The 17,573-nt window shown below is 35.8% G+C and overlaps 1 protein-coding gene across 1 annotated transcript in view; it reads left to right on the forward strand.

Annotated features, from left to right (window-relative positions):
• Positions 1 to 17,573, forward strand: part of sgl (UDP-glucose 6-dehydrogenase sgl) — an 89,637-nt gene that overhangs the window by 52,907 nt on the left and 19,157 nt on the right. Inside the window, exon 7 of the mRNA XM_090380067.1 lies at positions 7,022 to 7,116. Within this exon, the coding sequence (XP_090236193.1) occupies positions 7,022 to 7,116 (95 nt within the window). The remainder of the gene's footprint in view (positions 1 to 7,021; positions 7,117 to 17,573) is intronic.

Here is a 17,573-nt window from a genome sequence, read left to right on the forward strand (position 1 = left end):
CAATAGTTGAGCCATACAGCAGGAAAACAAATTTCATTATTGGAAACACTGAAGTTCGTGGCACCACAACATCTGACTGAAAGAGAACTAAAAACAATGCTTTATAATTGAATATAACCATCAATAAACATTGATTTAGCTTTTCATATTGTTTATATGAAATGTAAATAGATGGTAATACAATTGCAGCAGCACATCTAGTAAACCAATTCGTAATCAGAAATGCCAACAAGTGTGTCTGGACATGCCATCGGACTGGAAGTTGAATTTTACGTCGGTGCAACATCAGACCACAAAGAGTTAAAAAAAGCATGTCAGTGGGAAGGTAATTTATAGATTAAACTACCACTGAACATTAAACTGGAATAGTGTTTTAGATATTTATAATCAACTTCATGGCTTTATGCAATCCGCATGGATCACAAATATCACAGGCAAGTGGATTACAGAATCCAGAGTATACTGGATTCTGTGATCAGTAAAAGTAAAATGACTACTTTACATATGTATTATAGAAATATACTAAATGTGTAATCAATAGTACTAACCTTAGCATTTGTAACATGCATTCTCAAATACCTTTGGTTCTTGAGGGTGTCACAAACATTCTCTCAAATATTCCAAGCTATGATTGCTATCTGGGAGTCTAAAATGCTGATGTAACTGAGAGTCTAAAATGCTGATGTAACTGATATTCAGTTGCCACTCAAGTCTGGTGGACCTAATTTCGGCAAAGTACGGTCCTACTGTGACAGCCAAATCCTCATTATATACCTTCATAATGGTGGGACTGTTAGTAACCCTGGGTATAACCCCATATGTACATCCTGAAATGCAGCATCTAGTTCACTGTAGATGGCCACCCAGGTGTGAACCAACATAAGCAGGATCATGCAAATTCAATGGAAAAGTTTGGTGAAACTCGAGCAGTTGCTCTTGACATTTCAAAGGCTTTTGATTGTGTTTAGCATAAAGGTCTTCTAAATTAACTCCGGGGGCTCACATCTGGTGAGTATGGGCTTGGCACACCCAGGGTCCTGAGCTGGATATCATCATTCTTCTCTTTCTTGGTGATTCCCTTCTACTTTTGACTCTCTCTCTCTCTCTCTCTCTCTCTCTCTCTCTCTCTCTCTCTCTCTCTCTCTCTCTCTCTCTCTCTCTCTCTCTCTCTCAGGGTAACTCGGGAACTTTTTTTTTTCCTGGTGCCGAATAAGCCTCAGGCTTCCTTGCACCATATGGCTAATAATATAAAATAAGCTTCCATCTTATGGTTTGCTAACTGTTTTTTGTAGTTGGGTATCCAGTTTTCTCTCTGACCACTCACTGCAGGTAATGATAGATAGCTCTGTCTTCTAACTTCTCCACTAATGCTGGTGTTGCCCAAGGTTCTATCCTTTCTCCCACTCTTTTCCTCTTGTATATTAACAACCTTCTTCCATTGACCGAAAATCCTATCCACAGTTTTGCTGATGATAGCACATTGCATTCCACCTTCCAGTTTGAAAAATCTTTCGGTGCTCAAACAGTTTCACTTCTCCAATATCTAGGTAATTCTCCACTGCAGCAATGTTAACTTAGTCGATTTCAATCCTAAAACTCAGTCCTGTCTTATATCTCGAAAAAGGATTCTTCTACTCTTATGCTTATCTTCGATGATACTCCAATTTCTAGGCAAGATCATATATCTCTATTGGAAAATACCCTGACTTCTAATCCCTCTCTCTCTCTCTCTCTTGGCATAAGCACATTACAAATATTGCTTTCCCTGCATCAAAAAAAAAAAAAAAAAACTTGGTTTTCTCTTTTGCTCTCGGTGTTACTATTCTTCCAAACAGCTGTCACTCTGTACAAGTCGCAAATCTAGCCTGCCAAGGAATATTGTTCCCATATCTGAGGTGGTGCCCCAAAAACCTCTCTCTCAGGTTTCTAGATTCCATTCAAAGAGGGCAGTTAGGTTAATCAGTGACTCATCTCTAACAGAGTCTCTTCACTCTTGTCTTATAGACGTTCTGTTTCTACTCCATGCCTTTTCTATAGATACTTTCATGGGCACTGGTCTTCTGAATTGGCTTCTATAATTCCCACTCTCTCTTTCAAAGCAGTCCAAACATGTACCACAACCAGTCAGCATCCTTTTACTGGCCAATTTCAAACTCACAGAACCAACTTTTATTCTTCTTCATTTATTTGTTCAGCTTCCATTTCCTGGAACTACCTTCCTTCATACATTTTTCCTGAAAATTGCAATCTACAGTGTTTAGGTGATTTGTGTCTGAACTTGCACTCTCTGTAAAATTTTCTCTGCTCTTTAGGCGCGAGATAAAATGGTATATGTGTTTATTTTTCTTGTGTTTTAGACTGTGATTAATAAACTACTTACATTACACAGATGAACAATTCATAAATAAATGAGAGAAATGAAGATAATCATGTGGTCATCCTGGATTTATTCAAATTTAGGATAATTATTTTTTAATCATTTTTTTGGTATTGAATTAATAGTGATAATCCTAAAATCATTATAACAGAGACTATTTTTTGAAACATGAAGCTCAGGTTGAGTATTGTTTTGATGATTACTACATTTTGCAGAGCAATCAAAACGTATGTAAATGAATGAATTTCCTTGCTCTTTTTAGGCAGATTTGTAGTATTAAAGAAAGGTAGCTATTCTCTTCATCCATCGAAGTTGCTTTTTTTTTTTTTCTTCTTTTTTTTTTTTTTTTTTTTTTTTTTTTGTATTAGAGCCTGTAGTACTTAGTACCATGCATGGGTTGGAGATTGAAAAGATGAAAGAAGATATTTGTTGACATTAGGCTTGAACTTCTGTAGATTGTAATTATTAGGAAATAAGTATGAGGGAAGGTTGTTCCAGAAAATGGAAGTTGAATGAATAAATGAGGAAGAAAAAAAAGTTGGCTCGGTGAGTTTGAAGTTGACAGTAAAAGGATGTTGAGTGGTAACAGCACATGTTTGGACTGCTTTGAAGGAGAGAGAGAGAGAGCAGGAATTATAGATGCCAATTCAGAAGAACAGTGCCTATGGAAGTATCTATAGAAAAGGCATGCAGCAGAAACAGAACATCTATAAGACAGAGTGGAGAGACTTTGTTAGAGATGAGTCATTAATTAACCTAACTGCCCTCTTCTGAATGGAATCTAGAAGACTGAAACAGGTTTTGGGGAGGGGGCTCCGCCCCAGATGTGGGAACGGTATTCCATGGTAGGATGGATTTGCGATTTGTACAGCGTTGAACAGCTGCTTGGAAGAAAAGTAACACAGAGAGCAAAAGAGAAAACCCAGTTTTTAAGATGTAGAGGAAGCAATATTTGTAATGTGCTTATGCCAAGAGAGATTAGAAGTCAGGATAATCCCCAATTGAGATATATGATCTTGCCTAGAAATCAGAGTGTCATTGAAGATAAGCATAGGAGCAGAAGATTCCTTTTTGGGAGATATAAGACAGTACTGAGTTTTAGAAGGATTGAAATCAGCTAAGTTAATTTTCCTCGCTGGAGATTAGCATTTAAGGAATTGGTAGTGGATATTCGAGAAGTTGAAGCTGTTTGAGTAGGGCAAGGTTTCTCAAACTGGAAGGTGGAATGCAATCTACTATCATCAGCGAAACTATGGATAGGATTTCCAGTCAATGGAAGATGGTCATTAATGTACAAGAGAAAAAGAGTGGGAGAAAGAACTGAAACTTGGAGAACACCAGCATTAGTAGAGAAGTTAGAAGGCAGAGAACAATTTACCATCAACGGCAGTGAGCTGTCAGAGAGAAAACTGGATATCCAATTACAAAAAACAGTTGGCAAACCATACAATGGAAGATTATTTAGAAGACCATCATGCCAAACACTATCGAAATCCTTTGAAATGTCAAGAGTAACTGCTTGAGTTTCACCAAAATTTTCCATTGAATTTGTCCATAGATAGATAACGTAAGGCAGAATATCACCAGTGGATCGACAATGCCAGAATCCATACTGGCGATCATTGATCAGATGGAAAGTTTCTAGATGGCTTAAGAGTTGACGGTTAATTGATTTCTCCATTACTTTAGAAAGAGTAGAAGTAATTGCAATGGGACGATAATTTGATGGAAGGGATTTGTCACCCTTTTTAGGAACTTTCTGGATATCAGCAAATTTCCGAGAAGGAAAAAGACCTTTGGAATAAGAAAGGGAAAAAAGGTGACACAGAATAGGAGTAGGTTCAGGAGCACAGATTTTGAGAACAAGTGGAGAAATGCCATCAGGACCTGGAGCTTTCTTAGCATCAAAGGATTTTGACGAACTTTTCTTAGTTCGTCAAAATCCTTCTGACATACTTTTGATGAAGACTACAGTGGCATTGAATGGACCATACTGGGAATGGTGGAAGATGGTTTACCAAGTACTTTAATACACTAGTTGGAAGAAAAATAGGAGGCTAGCAAATCAGTTTTATCCTTGGCTAAAGTGGCAATTGAACCATCTGGTTTTGACAGATGTGGGAACAACAGAGATAGGCAAAAGTTGCGGCTAATAGCTTTGGCAAGAGACCCAAATGCTCGGCTAGCATTTGGACAAGAAGCAAGTTTTCTACTCTTAGACTGTTAAAAATCTAGTTTGACCTGATTAATAACTGGATTAATAACTGCTTTGCAATTGTTATGAGATTTGGTGTAGGCAGAAAATGAAACTGAAGATTTGGAAAAGAGCCAATTACAATACACAACATTCTTCTCTTGAACAGCCTTAGTACATTTATTGGAAAACCAAAAAGGATGAGATTTTAAGGTAGAATGTGGAATAAATCTTTACAAGAATAATTTCTCTGACACGATCTGGCAAACATTGACATCTGAAGTTTTGAAACAGTAATCTGACCAAGGAAAAGAAGAAGAAAATCTCGCAGATCATCCCATTGAGCGTTCTTGTAATGCCAAACAACACAAGGTTGGGAATGGCCATGAGAGAAACACTCCATTGGAGAAGAGACAATCACCAAGATACTTAGAAGGGTGGGTTGTTTGTGAGAAAAAGATCAAGCTTGTTGGCTGTGTGGTTAGGATTGTCTGGTATTTTGGTAGGTAAATGAACAATCTGTGTGAAGTCATTAGTAATTGCAAAAGCCTCAGCATCATGATCTGTGTGACTAGAAAATGGAAGCCAGCTGGAGTTGTGAACATTAAAATCACCAAGGAAAATTACCTCACTGTTAGGAAAGTTGGACTGGAGAAAGTCAAGTTGCAAAGAGAGGAAGTCAAAGAGTTAAGTGGAGTTGGGAAAACGATAGAGGCAACAGATGAATTTGACAGAATGTGGTAGAGGGATTTTGAGCCTGAGAAGATCGAAAAGAAGAGATTCCAAATTACTAATTCTCTGACAGAGAATATCAGAATGGACATATGCACAAATACCACCTTAGAAGCGAACAGAATCATTGAGTGAATAATTCATCCAATTGAAATAAACAGTAGTTGAATCAACCAATAACAGAGATTCTGTCAGAAAAAGTATATGGGGCTTGGCAGACTAAGTGGAAATGGACATCATTGAGATTAGAACTGAGACCATGTATATTTGTGAAATGAACGAAGAAGAATTTGGGGTTTTAGATCTTTTTGCAGATAAGGTTCCATTAGTTTGACCTTTTGTATGTATTCACTAGTAAGAAAAAGTGGGGGGAGAGACGTGTATGAATTAATGAAATTTTTGGATATGGCATACACAAGGTAAGAATATGTCCAGCTCATTGACATAATGTGGCCTCGACAATGCCCCTCCCCCACATACACACTACTCTGACTCTCTCCAGTCACTATCTGGCAGAGTAGAGGCAGCGAAATTATACACTAGCTGATCCAGAAGCCTCCTAGAGAGTTACCAATAGGTTCGGTCCTGTGTACTAACTTCCAGCTGGCCTGCGAACACATTTTTAGAGCTGTACCCTCGAAATGTAAGGAAGATTGGATCTTGCCATGGTGTCCATCATAACCTCAAAAGACATCAGTCATACTGCACGATGGAAGAGATGGGGAGCGTTTACCTGATCGTTTCTCTGGAGACTAAATATGGGTTCCACCACTTCAGGTGTCCAATAAGCAAAGTGGTGGTATTTCACTGGTTGATGAGAGTCATCTACCACCTAGTTTTGCCTGATAACACAGAGGGGCGACATTCCTCTGTGTAGTGTGGGTGCCACATCTCGACCCCTGCTTACATTGGTTCACACCTGGGCAATCACCTACAGTGTGCTAGGTTGTTCATTTTACTAATCCCTCTCAGAGCCTTATAAACCTCAATCAGGTCACCTCTGAGGTACCTGGCCCAAGGACTTAGATTATGTTGACTAGAGAGCCCACATACTTGGAGCCTTTCCTTGTATGGTCATCCTTTTGCCGATCTCAGCAATCGAGTTGCCAGTCTTTGGACCCTTTTAAGAAGTTCAATGTCTTTTTTTTTTTTTTTTTTTCCAGATGAGGTTCCTGTACTTGAACACAGCATTCCAAATGCGGTCTTACAATTGCCTTATACAGTGGGATTGTGACCTCCCTATTTTTACATGTAATGCTCAATAAATCATCAATAGGACACTGTGGGCTTTCCTAACTGCCTGTTTATGCTGTTCAGAAAACCTAATATCTGCCCATATCGTAACTCCCAGATCCCTTGCCTTCTCCACTGTTTTTAATTCAACCCCACAAAGTGTGTAATTTATTTGTGGGTTGCTATTGCACAAGTGTAATATATATTTGATTGATTGATATCGTGGCTTCGATTTCAATTTGTGGTTACTAGGTATATGTATATGTTATCTCGTATGCATGCATGATACATACAATTAGTATCCAGTTGAAGTAATTTTATGAAATTAACATGTGTAATATTTTAATAACAAGCTTTTCCCACAGAATGCTGATAGTTATGAGTGCCTGGAAACTTTATATTACAAAAATATATCCTGTATCTGTTATTATATCTTTTTATATTTTCTTTGCATATTCCTCATTTTATTTTGCCTCGTAACCCAGGTTTTGGAGGAAGTTGTTTTCAAAAAGATGTGTTAAACTTGGTCTATCTGTGTGAGTGTCTGAATCTTCCTGAAGTTGCAGCTTATTGGTGTCAGGTATAGAATGTTTTTCATTGAAAGTTTAAAAATAGTTAATTTAATGTGGAATTTGATTTTAATATAATTTATGTGCAAGGAGAATTTGTTGTTTTGTCATCAATTGGTCTTCTTTATTGTTCAAAAAAACAAAAAAATATATATAAAATATTTTATTTGTTAAGAAATTTTACTTTTAGTAAGGATATAAGTAATTAAAACTCTGCAAAATAATGATGTAGCATAACATATATCTTGAAATTGATAGTGTAAGGTATAACGTAAACTTGATAGTGTAATATGTATCACTGCATTTAGGAATGTATTAGCTTACTTTAATTTTGCAATGCTCAGTTATACTCAGTTAATCAGTTAAATCAATTAATTTTATTAATTTTCATTGTTAATTAAATTGTATTTAAACGAAAATCATGCACCAAACTTCAGCAGCAAAGCAATGCTCCGGTAGCTGGAGCTCTGTGGTTCAGGGGAGAATGGGGAGGCAATTCTCCTACAAATCACAGCCTTACAGAATGTGCAGCTTGTGCAATATTTGCAGGCTTTCTGGAACAGGACATGATACAGCAAAGTAAGATGTCTTTGTATGTGTGTTTGATACAGAGAGCGTGAAGAAATTTGGTGCCAACACAGCGTTCTGGTGGATTATTAGAGTTTTAAGAGTAGGGTAGATGCCCTCAAAGCAATTAAAATGAGAGCCCATCAAACTCTCAGCTTCAACTTAATGCCAGAGCTCACACTTGTGCATCAGCAGAATGTGCTGGTCCCACAGGAGGTAGTTATTGTTGGTGACTATTGTTAAGGGAACGGGAAATACGTTGTGCAAGAAGGATAAGTGGAATAGGACCCCCAGAGATACAGATACAGAGAGCGTGAAGAGCCAGGTATGTCTGCCAGGGGCAAAAGTTGATGGTTGTAGAGAAGATATCATCTTTTAAGAGCACAAAGGGTGATATTGCTGTACATGGCACTAATGACATTAAGAGTAGGAGATTTGCAGATTTACTTAACAAGTACAGGTCAATGTTGAAAAAAGTTGCGAGTTAGGGTTAAATTTGAAAGTGTCTGCATTTCTGCCCAGACACGATAGGAGGGAGTATGTGATGAGAGCCTTGTCAATCAATTCAGTCCTGGAGAGATTGTGCAGGGCTCATGGGGTAGAATTTTAAATAGCATCAGCAAGAATATTTGCTGATGCTATTGAGGCAGTGATAGGCAGGCCAGAAAACTGCTAGCTTCGTGGGATATGCAGACTAATAGATTAACTAGAGCCACAGGTAGAAGTGAATGTGATCTTTGCACTGCTTCTATTGGAACAGAACATGTAGCTGCCTAGGAAGCAAAGTGTGGGGGGGATTTCAAGCCCTGCTGTGAGTCATCATGGAAGAAGTAAATACATGGGTTGTGTTATGGTAACTAAGAGTAAGAACATGTGCATGCATACTTTCATATACACTAATTCTAGGAGCCATGTAAATAAATATGATGAATTTGAAGTACTGATTAAGATATCAAATGTGGACAATGTAGGAATAGCAGAGACATGGTGTTACTCAGACATAAGCAATGCTGAATTTGAATATGGGGACTACAATGTATACAGGAAGGACAAACAGGATAGGACAGTTGGAGAGGTTATGCTCTTGGTTAAGAAGTATATTAAATCTAAAGCAGTGCATCCAGTTGACTTGAGCGATCAGTATAACATTGAATCAGTTTGGCGTGATATAAGCATTGGGAAAACAAATTGAGAGTAGGAGTGTGTTATGGGCCTAATGACTGTGATGAGTATACCAAACAGTTATACAGAGAAATAGTGTGGGCCAGTAAATTAGAATGTCTTATAATTGAATATTTTAACTTTTCAGATGTTGACTGGAACTCAGATTGATCATTCACCCATTAGCAAACTTTTGGAGATTTATTGGATTACTGTTATCTACAGCAGTATGTCAGACAGGAAACAAGAGAAAGCGGTACTTTTGAAATGGCTATCAGCAGTGATTCTTTATGCGTTAGGAATCTGCTGGTAATGGACCCACTGGGCGGCAGTGTAGTAATGTGGAATTTAATTAAAGACATAACTACTGTCACATGTAAAGTCCACTGTAGTCACCCTTATGAAAGCAAAATCCTTACAAAGGCATCCAGTTGACATGGGCTTTCTTAAGAATGACTGTAGTGGTCTCAGATGGTTTTTAAATTCTATGCAGTGGGACCAACTCATGATGTTACCAACAACAGATTCTAAATGGGAAGCATTCAGGGAAGTAATCATAGAAGCTACTAGGCTTTTCATACAAACAAAGAAGGGCTTAGACCTAAATGGATATTAGACGAACTATTGTGAATGTGGAAGAGAAATAAAATGTGTGGGATGTATATAAATTATCAGTTGATACACAAGCCAGTAGTATATATAAATTAGTCTGTAATAAAGCTCATAAAGGAGGTTAGGCAAGCTAAGGCAGATTATGAGAAATCCTTGGCAAAGAATGTAAAGAAGAGCAGCAAAGACTTCTGGCCTTATATTAACAGTAGAAGGAAGGGTTTGAATCACATTGGGCCACTTGATATCAGTGAGTTAACTGTTGATGACCTTTTCAAGTTGCTGACATTGGTCACAGAAATACAACACCATGGTATCCAATGATTGGATACTATGATGCAGTGACCAAGGAACTGTATGCACAGAATAATTTTGATATCATATATCTGGATTTCAGGAAGGCTTTTGATACTGCTGCACATAAAAGACTGCTGTACAAACTGGAGCATTGTGGCATGAAGGGCAAGTTACTGCTATAGATAAAGGGATGGTTGAGTGGAAGAAGACAGAGAGTGGTTATTGATGGGCAGTGCTCTTTGTGGACTAATGTTATTAGTGGATTCCTCCAGGGTTCAGTGCTGGGCTCATTGTTTGTTTTCTATATTTAGATAGAGAGGTTTGCATGGTGGTTAACGACAATAATGGCAGTATGCTACTGCAACAGGATCTAGAAAAATTGGGGCAGTGGACTGAGAAATTTTAAAGTTTAACATTTGACAAATGCAAGGTATTGCATTTAGGTAGCAGTAATCCCAGAGTAACTTACCAACTATGTGGTACTACACTGTTGGTAATTGGTTGAAGAATCCCATCAGTTCTGATGGGATTCTTCAACCAATTCTCTTGCTCAGATTACGAACTTGAGGGAGCATAAATTCAAATTGAGCAAAGAAAAACTTCCATCAATCGTTGTGGAAGTTGATAAGTTAAGTAAATTCAAGGAGGAACTGGACAAACTTTTAGAGGGAATGGATGTGTGATTTTTTTTTTTTTTTTGCTGATGCTACATAAGCTTGCTTTCTTGCATCATACACCTCTACTACTACACTTAGAGTAGTGGAAAATGAAAAAGACCTGGGAGTAATTGTGCAGTCAGATATGAAATTCTTTGAGCTGGCTGCCAAGACAAGTAATGAGGTTTTGTCAATGATATACAGAAACTTTGCTTGCAGGGATAAGGAGGTGATTATATCTTTGTACAAGGCCATGGTTAAGCTGCTTCTTGAGTACTGTATACAGGTGTGGAGACCTCACTTTAGGAAGGTTATAGATCTCTTGGAATGGGTGCGGAAAGGGGCAACGAGATTTGTGAATGGAAGAAAGGGGTACCCTTACCAAGAAAGGCTTCAGTTCTGCAAATTGCAGCATCTGGAAACTATAAACCTATGAGGAGATCTGATTGAGGTGTTTAAGGCTTTGAATAAGCTATACCTTTAATAGCATTCTTCTTCTTGCTGCAACTACACATGAGGAGGCATAAATTCAAGTTAAGGAACGATGATTGCAGAATGGGTGTGTGGAAGTTTGTTTTCAGTCAGTGGGTGGCTGATGGTTAGAACAGACTTCTGTCTGTTGTTGTGGAAGTGGTGGTGAATATTTTTTTTTTATTTTTTTTTTTTTTTGCCTGATGCTATATGAGCTTGTTTCTTGCATTTGCCACTATTACTGCTGCTACTACTAAAATGAGGGACATGAATCCACATGTGGAATAATGGCTCTCATAATTCTCTCAGGTATAGGAAAACTTTGAAAATGTACAAAATGTGATAGAAGAAAAAAATGACACTTAAGTTTTCTAAAAAGTTTTCTTAAAGTAGAGTACCTTGCAAATTATACATTATTTTAATCACTGTAAGATTCTTTATTCAACTTACCTGTTTGGTTATTAATAACTTGAGAAGCAATCTAATACATGTCAAATTTAGTATCAAAATTGCATTAAAAATATGCTTGTTATACCTATAAAGCTTGTAATTACCATGTTTTTTATAAGTGGGAAATTTTGCTCTAAAAATTCCTTGCATCCTATGTAAAAATTCCTTACATCCTATTGTTATGAATTGTTAATTCACAACAATTCCTTCTTAATTGTTATACCCTTACTCATTATACATGAGTTCTGCTGTACTCATAAATTTTTAATGCAGCTTTCCTGATGGCAAGAGAAAAAGTGTGAAGAAGGTTATCGCTACTTCATTAAAATGTTCCACATCATGACAGTTATAAAAAGAAAAGCATTTCATATTTACATATATTTTAATAGGCATGGATATGTTGCTGTTGGATTTCTTTTACAAAAGATTTGCCTTTTAATATCTTAATTTCATATTTATTTTTATAAGTAGCATGACTTGATCATTTTGGCCTTTTTACTTGTCCATCATAAAAAATATAACAGAATGCATTTATACTTTGTATTTATACCATGCTTTTGCGTGACAGTATCAATATCCAGTACTGTGCAATTGAATAAAAAATAATAATAATAAATATATTTAAATTATATTTGGATTTCTGCATAATAATAATACTGTATTTAATGTAAATTATGTGATTATTTAAGAATATTAACTGTGTACAATAATTTTAATACTGACACCTTAACATTAATCAAATATTTTGAATATTATTGATGGCCATGGTCCAATAATTAACTTGTGTGGCCACAAGTACGAAGGTTGTGGTTTTGAGCCCATATGCTGCCGTGAAAAATGCATGGATCCTCTCTGAACTGTGGACCCACTCTTCTGGCCTTGGCAATATCAAGAATAAATTAATATTTATTTATTTTCTTTATTGGCAATATATAAGTTGCTTATGATTTACAATCACTAAATGCCATTCCAACATAAAACACAAAACTTGAATACAGAATCTGAACATACTGAGGGATGACATTTAATTTATATGTTTATAAATTGAATAAATATGTAATGAAAGGTAGTGCTCAAATCTGTATCTGCTAAATGTCTAAACTGACATTCCTTAGGCCTGTACAGTTATAATAGTATGCCAGTTTAACCAGGGGTGGATTTTGGACTAGGCAACCTCCTAGGGCCCATAATTTTTGGGCCCCATAAAATAGTTTTATTTTATTTATAGTATAAATTTTTATAGGCAGAGGACTCTTTTTAGTTTTCAACATAATGCAAGACCTGTATATTTATATTTAGTAATGGAAGACCTTTTTTAACCCATTCAACTGTGTCCTCCATTACAATTTCTGAAAGGTGGAGCCTGAAATGAGAATCTTGCCTAGGGCCTGATTTTTCCTTAGTCTTCCACTGAGTTTAACTTCCCTAGCTAAAAAAAAAGTTTGTAAATCAGGAGTGATTTTTCTCATAGATATAATGTTTATTACTGGAGGATATGTTCCAAAACTGCGTGACAACTATGATAACCATAAAATTTATGTATGTTATTTCCTAATAACAAAATTTTAAATTTCTTTATAACAATAAGATTTAAAAAAATTATATCTTTATTGCAATATACAGTAGAGATGGATTGGATTTGAGCAACCATACTTATGAGTTAATGAAGTACAGTAAACCCCTGCTATTCACGGTATCTGTATTCGCGGTTTAGCGTATTCGCGATCGCTGATTTAATATAAAATGAAACGATAGTGAAATTATAGTAGTCTTATAATACCGTAACAAACTGACTAAAAAATTGAGTGGCAAATGCCTAAAAAAACGGTACTCACCTTGTATAAATCTGCAATAAATTTATTGGTAAATGGTGGCTGAATTTAGTTTGGAAGAAGCATTAAAAAGAATGGGGTAAAAATATTTTTAAACAAATTTTAAAATGAGTGCAAGGAAGTAGAAGTGCAGATCTCCAATCCTTGGTTGTCATTAAAAGGTTGAAGGACGCGAATGAAAGAATGAAATAAAAGAGAAGACCGGTGGTGCCAATAGTCGTTGCGAGAGACTTTTGTTAAATGAACCGTCATCAGTTGGCAAATGACGTTAAATGAACCGTCATCAGTTGGCATTTGCCAACTGATGACGGTTCATTTAACGAAAGTCTCTCGCAACGACTATTGGCAATCTCTCGCAACGACTATTGACAAATGACGTTAAATGAACCGTCATCAGTTGGCATTTGCCAACTGATGACGGTTCATTTAACGAAAGTCTCTCGCAACGACTATTGGCACCACCGGTCTTCTCTTTTATTTCATTCTTTCATTCGCGTCCTTCAACCTTTTAATGACAACCAAGGATTGGAGATCTGCACTTCTACTTCCTTGCGCTCATTTTAAAATTTGTTTAAAAATATTTTTACCCCATTCTTTTTAATGCTTCTTCCAAACTAAATTCAGCCACCATTTACCAATAAATTTATTGCAGATTTATACAAGGTGAGTACCGTTTTTTAGGCATTTGCCACTCAATTTTTTATAAAATGAAACCTAAAAAAATGTGAAATTTAAAGAGCCGTGAATATTTTCCCCTATAAAAAAACATGGACGTGGCTAAAATTATCTTTCCTGGTCAAAACAGCGCTCAGTGGGTGGGGAGAGGGGTGACAAAATCGCGAGCGTGGATGTTTCTTGCTAATCCTCGTTCAGTATGTGTTATGCGCTTGTCATGGAAGGTTTCGCCGTTTGCTTTTAATTTATATGTTTATAAATTGAATAAATTTATCAATTTATAAATTGATATGCTTACAAAAGTGATAAATCTACCGTTTTGCAGTGTAAAACAGACTTTTTTGAGTGTGTATGTTAAAAAATTGTATGTTAACGGAAGAAAGTGACTTTATTGTGGACAAGTTCTTTTTAACCTGTACAAAAATATGGCTACGAATAACAAGGGAAATGTGAAAAGATCAAAGAAGGCGATGACATTAGCGAATAAAATTGAGTTATTAGACAATTTCTAATGGTGAAAGTGTCTCCTCAGTGGCAAAACATTATAAAATCAATGAGTCAACAGTATGAACAATCAAAAAATCGGAAGAAAAAATCCGCCATAGTGTCCGTGAAAACGCGCTAATTGCTTCAAAAATTTGCTCTGTAACTCGTGATGTTAAATTTAAAAAAATGGAAAAAGCTTTAAATCTGTGGATAGAAGACCGAACTCAAAATAAAATTCCGTTAAGTTCACTCATCATTCGTGAAAAAGCAAAACTCCTTTATTAACACTTTAGCGAAACTAGTGATAGCACTGCCGGGATAAGTTTTTTAGCTAGCAAAGGCGCTGGTTTGAAAGATTTGTTTGAAATTTCTAATAAATATTACATTTATTATTAAATTGTTTCTTATTTTCATTTCGATGCCATATGCTTGCATTTCACTATGTACTGTCTATGTATATAGTCATATTATGAAGGTACGTATAATACATACATAGACAAAATTTTAGACTAGTTTTTCTTATATATTACATACTTTGGAACGGAACCCCTTTATTACTATGGGAGCCATAACTCAGTATTCGCGTTTTCGGTATTCGCGACATTTCTCAGGAACATAACCCCCGCGAATAGCGGGGGTTTACTGTACATAAGAACATTTTTGCGTAAAATTTACTGTAACATCACAGTTTAGCATGATGGCTTTGAAGCTGTAGAATGGTTATTGGTATATAATTGAAATAGAAATAATTGAAAAAGTAACACTTTTCTAGTTCATGCTTGTTCTTGCCATTGTTGTCTCACTTCTGGGAATAAGCCTCTCCTAAAATCTCTCTCTCTCTGAGTAATGTGGGAAATTTTTTTTTTTTTGGCTGGTGCAAGGAAGCCTCAGGCTTTGTTGCACCATATGGCAAATAATAATAATTTATTCCTATGGGATGCAAAACCGTGGAATAAAACCACCAGCCGACAAAAACTTATGTAAAGTCGAATTTACGTTAGTCGAGGAGTGGCTTTGTATATATATATATATATATATATACATTATTCCACGGTTGGAATAATATATATATACAATATATATATATATATATATACACAATAGCAAAACAAGAGAGATCTGCCCTGTATGGCATATGGCCAGAGGGTTTGCATTAAGAATAAAAAAATTAAGATGGAAATAAAATATAATAATAAACATACATACAAACCATAATTAACTCAAATATAAATAACTTGTACACACAACAGGGCTTAATAAAACAACATAATAAGTAGAGAAGCAGCAAGACTCTTCCTGTTAAATATACAATGTTTTCATAAGAGAAAATATCAGAAATAATTTTAGTAGTATTCTGTGTAAACAAGAGATGATCAATGTCATAATTATTTATTAAATTTGTAATTGATATAGGAAAAATCTATCCATGTATTTTATTCTATTCTGCAAGGTTGAATGTGCACACTTGGAGTTGATGTTTTTGGAGCGATTTTGAAGCCAATTTTATCACCAATGAACAGATCCATTAAAACTTATTCATAAATAATTTCTTTATAATTCACGAATTCATTTTAGCAATTTTTTTTAAGAGATTTGGTTATTAATAGACTGGAGATAGGAGCATATGTGAGGCTTTTGTACATCTCTGATAGATGAAAACATTTCATCATGAAATGTTGAAATTATGATGACCAGATGAAAAAGAATCCAGCTTTAATGTTAGTCCATTTAATGATTAAATTCAATAGAGAGAAGAGGAAAAGTAAGATTAGTTTTAGCAGAGGCTGACCAAATTTAGTAATCATATAATATAACCGCCCACAAATTAGTTTTAATATATTTTACTGTTGTAGAAGAGTCAGAGATGGAATTAAATTTTTTGCCTTAAATTTTATGCATATTTCACAGATTTAGTCTTGGAATTTTGAACATGTGTTTTAAATTAAAGTTTAGAATCAAAGTAAATTCCAAGGTCCGTTTAATTGCAACTATTTTGAACAGTAGAATTTCTAACAAAAAATAAACTGAAATGGTTCAGATAGCCTTATGATTGAAGATGAGCAGATTTTTGTGGGTTTAGGATAGGGCCAGAGTAGAGCAGGTAATTAGAGATTATTTGTCAGCGATTATTATCAGCCAAATGAGATTTGCCCATATTTTTAATTCATCTGCATAAGCGATTATGGGAAGGTTATGCTCTAAAAGCAGAGGAATTAAAAAGGAAAATAGCAGTGTGAATAAGGGATTCCAGCAGAGAATTCGTTTTTTAGTAAAAATGTAATTTTGAAGGAAAGCTGGTAATTGACCAGTGATGGAGTAGCATTTCTCAAGAAACAGAATAAGAGTTTTAGAAGTAACAGTATCAAAAGCCAAAGCAACATCTAAATAAATCAAGCCCAGAACTATGGTGAATAACTAGAAAAGTGGTAGAGTTAAGATTTGTGATAGTTCTAATCCCTTTTTTACCATAATGAATCTTGTCAGAATTAACTGATAAAATTTGGGACGTTAAACTGGGCATAAGAATTTTTTATAAATAGTTTAAGAAGAAACTGCAGGCAACCCCCATATAACACGGTTTCGCTCTAACATGATTGATAAATTGCGGCAATCCTTATATAATACGCCGTACTTATATAACACGGTTTTCGCTCTAACATTGTTAAAGAATTTCAGTAAACCTCGTATAACTGGGTAAAACCCTGCTATTACGTTGGTGCTGACCGGGCTAGCTGGGTGTGTGGGTAAAGTGCCTACCTGGCAACCCAAAGGTCGCAGGTTCGATTCCCACCTCGGGCTTGGATCAAAGTACTGCAAAAACCTTGGGAGGTGCATTATTGGGAGTTGGCGCATAGGCTTCTGTGGCAGAAGCCTATGCGCCAACTACCAAAAAAAAAAAAAAAAAAAAATTACGTTGGATGTAATTTTTCAATGTTTCCACTCCTTTTGAATCCCCACTCTTGACTCGCTAGTCAAAATAAAAATTATTGAGAAATCACTATATTTTATTTTGTTGGGAAATTACCGTGTTACGTTCTGTGCTATTGAACTTTTACTTGTTGAGCTTGTGGAAAAATTTAGATTTCAAAGTTTTATTACTATTGTATACCACACCAGGCCATCCAAAAGATTTAAGTCATCCAAATGTTGAAGTTATGTTCCTATCAGTTATACTAGATTAATACAACTTATTTCATTCGGCCATTATATCTAGGCATTATATTCACCTTTAAAACTCATTCCATCAGAAAATCGTTACGGTGG

The sequence above is a fragment of the Mastigoproctus giganteus genome, chromosome 1 (genome assembly GCF_048544385.1).
Source record: "Mastigoproctus giganteus isolate SK-2022 chromosome 1, ASM4854438v1, whole genome shotgun sequence".
NCBI classification, from domain to species: Eukaryota; Metazoa; Arthropoda; class Arachnida; order Uropygi; family Thelyphonidae; genus Mastigoproctus; species Mastigoproctus giganteus.